The sequence below is a fragment of the Gavialis gangeticus genome, unplaced genomic scaffold (assembly GCF_001723915.1).
Source record: "Gavialis gangeticus isolate Ggan-Ray unplaced genomic scaffold, GavGan_comp1, whole genome shotgun sequence".
In the NCBI taxonomy this organism is placed as follows: domain Eukaryota; kingdom Metazoa; phylum Chordata; order Crocodylia; family Gavialidae; genus Gavialis; species Gavialis gangeticus.
Window position 1 is genome coordinate 2225205 of NW_017728995.1, and position 5225 is coordinate 2230429.

Sequence of the window (5225 nt, forward strand, 5' to 3'; positions counted from 1 at the left end):
ACAAATTACATTTGCTGGTTACAAAGATACAAGCTTCATATTAGACAAAAGTTCCAAATGCCTCCAAGAAGCACATATTTATTGCTTATTAATTTCTTTGGTTCTGGCCATCACATCCACCCCAGTGGATCGTCTTGTGCACCCCCTGGTGTGCGTGCACCCCACTTTGGAGACCACTGCTCTAGAAGGCAGTGAAGGATCTGACTGAAAAGGCAAGATAGGTCCTATAAGTGAATCAAGGTGACTGCGGTGACTTTCGTTTATTTTCATTAGGATTGGATTTGCAAAGCTCAGGCAGAGATGTGACCAGTTTCACATGCTTGGTTTAACACCCCCATGATCTTTTAGCATTTTCTTGTCTCTGTGAGTGACTGCCAGAATAGGGAAGAGTGAATGTGTTCTCCTGTTCTCAAAAATCACGTTACTGAGATGCAAGGCCTTGAGTGACTGAACTATGAAAATTCATGGAGCTGGAGATTTTGTTTTCAAGGAGTTAGAAGTGTTGATGCCAAGTACTATTTGTAGTAACACAACTTTTAAAATAAAAGTGATCAAGTAAATCCATCTAATCCTGTCAGAGCACAATACTCCACAAAGACTATTATTATTATTGTTGTTGTTGTTGTTTCAGTGAACCACATTATTGTACAGTTGTCTTTAACTAGGAGTAGAAACAATTCACTTTCCTCTGAAGAACTAGGTATTTTCCTTTGTCAAATACACAAGATGCCAGACCAGATTAATATGTGGTCTGATCTGTTCCACTAAACTGATTCTTTCTGTTATCAGTGGGGATGTGTTTGCATTTCATTTGGGATCTCTCTGCATTGTAACGTAGTAGTAGTTTATCTGACTCTTGTTCTTTCAAGGGGGTTATTTGTCTATGATCAGCACACTGCAGGAGCTCTTAATTTATATGCTGCATTCTGTCCTTAAGTATGTGCTGCCTTTTAGAACTCTGATTCCTGCTACAAGAGCTCTTTAGCTATTGAATCTAAATTAAAGGACCAGGGTGATATCAATGTGTGTACTTTGATGTTTAAACTTAGCTTGAAATATTGACTCTACATCCGTTTTCAATAGCAGAACGATTGCTAATGAAACACATGTTTTCTCTCTGTGTATCAGAATAACCTCTGTTCAGAGTTCACCTCCTGGGTGTGATCCAGACATAGCAGTGGATAAACTGCCCTATCAGCGTGTGCTGACTTGCAACTAAGAGTCAGTGAGAACATTTAATCTGATCAGCCTCAAAAGAAGGGAATAGTAAAACATGGGAACTAAATCACTGTTTCTTCTCACTGCAGTTGTTCTGGTAGCTTACTATGTTTATACACCACTTCCAGAGAACATAGAGGAACGCTGGAAACTGATGCTCATAAGCGCTGGTTTTAGATCTGTAGGACATATGGTAAGTTTGGAATTTTATTTCCTCCAGGTATTTTTGTGTGAGAAGGGGATGAGAACAGAACAGTATTAAGAGATGAATTGAGGAATATAAAAACTGCTGTCTAACAGTACCTGAAACCATGTATTAAACTGTAACCATGACATTAAACAACCTATTAGAAAAAAAGAATGAAACATAAAGACCTGAATATAATTGACAAACATAGTAAGAGAAATAAAGTAGAATGTAGTGGAGTGACATGAAGCAAGATGAGAGAGTGCAGACTTACTATCAATTTGTAATTTACTCTATAACCCTGTTCAGTTGAGGTATATCTGATTGTTTTATTTCTTCCCTTTTAACCTGTAATATTAAGCTTTTCTAGAAATACTAGGTCAGACTTCTGAGGAAGAAGAACTAGCGATGTGTTTAAATACTGTGCATTATTAGATATTCATAGAAGCCATGGGCTGCACGGGTGAGGTTATTACTAAACAAAGCTAATTACAGAAGTGCTAATGTAATATAATGAATAATTCTCTTAGAATTTATAAACAGTGTCTTAATACTGGTGCAATATCTAATTGTAATCTTGTGTTACACAAAGAGATGGTTAATAAAGCAGCATAGCCCAATATACAGCACTCTAGAAATGAGCTGGTATAGTACTGTGACTACAATACATAGGGCCTGTGTAACTAACTGTATTCCTTATTCCTCAATGCATTATATTCTTAGTTTCAAATTTCTTGGCTTTGCTTCCCCTACATATTATATTCTTAGTTTCAGTTTTCTTGGCTTTGCTGTAGTCATGTATTATGCAGTCATGCCTAACTACATAAATAATGTTTTGTTCTGCATACCATTATTTTTGTTTGCCTCACAGGCTTTTCATAAAAAACAGGCTTTTCCTGTATTTGTAGATCTCAGGGTTATGGATACCAAGAGTTGGTAACCATACCTGCAAAGTGTGGTAAGTGCTATAGTTTAAGAAATGTCATCTAATGCATTCACACTGCCCTTTACTTTGAACCCAGCTTGTGTTTGCAAATCAGAAATGACTGCACCAAATTTGATTTTGTATTAAATTTTTGTTGCATTCCTTATGAAGTTTTGGGAGTTTGTTTGTAAAGTAATTTTTGCTCTGTCTTCAGAGAGGGGTTAGGGGAAGGCTGACTGATTTAAGCTCTAAGCATCAAGCCCTGATATTTATAAGTGCTGCCTGATTTTTGTCTCTAACCTTGTTGGTGCCTGTCCTAAGAGTTCTTGGACTTGCTTGTCAGATGTGCTAAGGATCCACCTTTGTCACTGACTGCAGCTGGAGCTGATGCTTAGAGTTGTATCTTATTTGACCGTACACACCTACATGGCATGTAGGCGGATAGGTGCCAGAGGTTTTTTGGCACTTATGCACAGTTTCAGATTTAGTTTTGTCACAGGATTAAACAGAATTGCTATGAAAACTTGCCAGAAGTAAAACAGAGTAGTAATAGGAGGAGGGCACACCTCTTTTAGCCATAGGCAGAGGAAGAAAATATGGCTTAATTCTGGGGGGCTGCATGCTTGTGCATGTATGCCTCTTCCCCCAGCAGGTAAATCTGTTGTAGGGAAGGGGTGGGGGGATAGATAGAGGCCCCCACTGTGATGGACAGAGTGGGGCAGAGACAGGGACAGGGGCTGGGGTGAATGGAGCCCTGGGGCTGGGGCTGGCACAGGCTGTGGGATGCTCTGAGCCTGGACAGCTTGTCCAGGAGCATGGGGGACAGGAGGCTCCCGCTGCTGCATGCACTCCTGGGGCAGGCACAGGGGACATGTGCCCCCTCACTTGTGCATGGGGTGGAGGCAGCTGCATGCTGGGCTCTAGGCTCTGCCCCCACTGCTGGTGCCCTGGCGGCTGTGTGATGCCTTGTGCCTCCTGTGTGCTGGCTGAGCCACTTGCCCAGCAGTGAGAAGCATGTGGCATCGTGCTGTTGTCTGGGAACCAGCAGCAGAGGCAGAGCCCAGAGCATAGTGCACAGTGGCAGCTGCCTCCACCTCATACACAGATCAGGGGACATGTGCCCCCTGTGTCTGCCCCAGGGGTGCACATGGCAGTGGGACCCTACCCCCCTTGCACCCCTGGACAAGCCACCCAGGCTTGGAGAATCTCACAACCTGCCCCAGGGCCCTATTCAGGCCCTATTCACCCCTGCTCCTCGTGGGGACCTGGATCTGCCTCACCTCCTCTGCACCCCTTCCAGTCCACACATTTACCTGCTGGGTATGGGATGACCCAGGCTGGGCTAAGTTCCTGGCCACCTGCAGGCTCTGGCTGCTCATCTGTGTCCATTTTCCTCTCCCCACACCCTTTCCTCACCATTGCAGATGCCTGGAGCCCGGAACTGGGCTGCCTGCATTTGCAGAGGGCAAAGCCCCATTAGCCCCGGTGTTTCACTGCCTATAGTTTTAGCCCAATGGCCTACTGGTTAAAACATTTTTATAGGAACCAGGGGACCTGGGTTCTAGGACCTTGGTCAGAGAGACTTTGAACTTCCATCTTCTGTTTCCTAGCACAGTGGTCTAATAACAAGCACTAAGCACAAGCTAAGCATTGCCTAGAGCCTATACAGAGATATGGGGCCAGAGGGAAGATGACAAGACAGAGGACTTGGAACTCAGTGAGACACTATGATTGCCCCAGAAGGGATGCCCTGGCTTCTAGCCTGAGTCCTTGCTCCCCAGTGGGGCAGAAATTTTCCCAGTGCCTTTATGGATTGTATCCAATCAATATTAAATGCAGTGAACCATTTCAAGATGAGGGCTGGAGGGGAGCTTGGGCAATGCCTAGCCCATGGCCTATGGTTAGTGCACTTTGCTGGGAAGTGCAGGACACAGGTTCAAACTCCCTCTCAGTGAGGGGAAACTAGAACCTGTCTTTTGTTCCATGGCAAAGTACCCTAACCAATAGGTTATTGATCCAAATGGGAGGGGACTTACAGGCCCCTATCCCATTTTGCCACATAGATGCCCAGCCAAGCTAAATGTCAAAAAACCTGAGGCTGAATCAGTTCAATCTTTGCAGGTTAGTCTAAGCTGCATAGATTCAAACAATAAGTAAGTAAACAGATATTCACTTTTGATTCCTGAAATGCAGGCCAGAAGTTGGGTGCTAGGACATACCTCTCTGTTCGGCTGTGTGGAAGAAATCAAACTTGGCGTTGTGGTTGAATCAGAACTGACGGAGCCAGCTTTTCTTTATTGAGAGCTATACTGTGATCACAGGGAGATATTCCACACAGCAAGGGGAATCACCCACTCATCTGTTTCAAAGGAATCCTCCCCCTCCCTAAGTTTCTAAGCATTTTTATACTTAAGACAGGTAAAGAGAAAATAAATATGACCTTGAAGAAATTAAAACAAACTTACTTAATTGGACACCTGTGCACAGAGTAATAATGCAGGAATTTTTTTTTTTATCTCAAAACATATAACTGAAATAAGCAGTATTAGCACTTCTGGTCTCTGTCTATTTTTTTTAGTCAGAGAGGCCAAAAGCCTGACTAAATTCACTTTAACATTTGCTAATTTTTTTTTTTCAACAAGTTATTTATAGCCATTACCCTTTCAACTTCTAGTTTTTTTTTCTTTACTTTCTGCTATTTCAACATACAAATTATATACTTCGTTTCTGGTTGATGCGCTATTCCACATTTGCTTAACAGCACAGTTTAAGCAACATTGTACTATCATAAACACTAGGCATACTCCAGTAAAAACAACAACAATATCAACAAACTGTGAATGACGGGAAAACCTAAGGAACTGAAAATACAGCTAAACCAAGAACTCAAATTCC

General features: G+C 42.6%; 1 protein-coding gene across 2 annotated transcripts in view; it reads left to right on the forward strand.

Annotated features, from left to right (window-relative positions):
• Positions 1-5225, forward strand: part of AADAC (arylacetamide deacetylase) — a 54341-nt gene that overhangs the window by 16328 nt on the left and 32788 nt on the right. Inside the window, exon 2 of one of the 2 annotated variants that reach the window (XM_019503148.1) lies at positions 1308-1411. In XM_019503148.1, coding sequence (XP_019358693.1) covers positions 1373-1411 — 39 coding nt within the window. In that variant the 5' untranslated portion in view covers positions 1308-1372. Of the gene's footprint in view, positions 1-1188; positions 1412-5225 lie in introns of those variants that run through there. The other variant, XM_019503147.1, reaches the window with a different exon arrangement.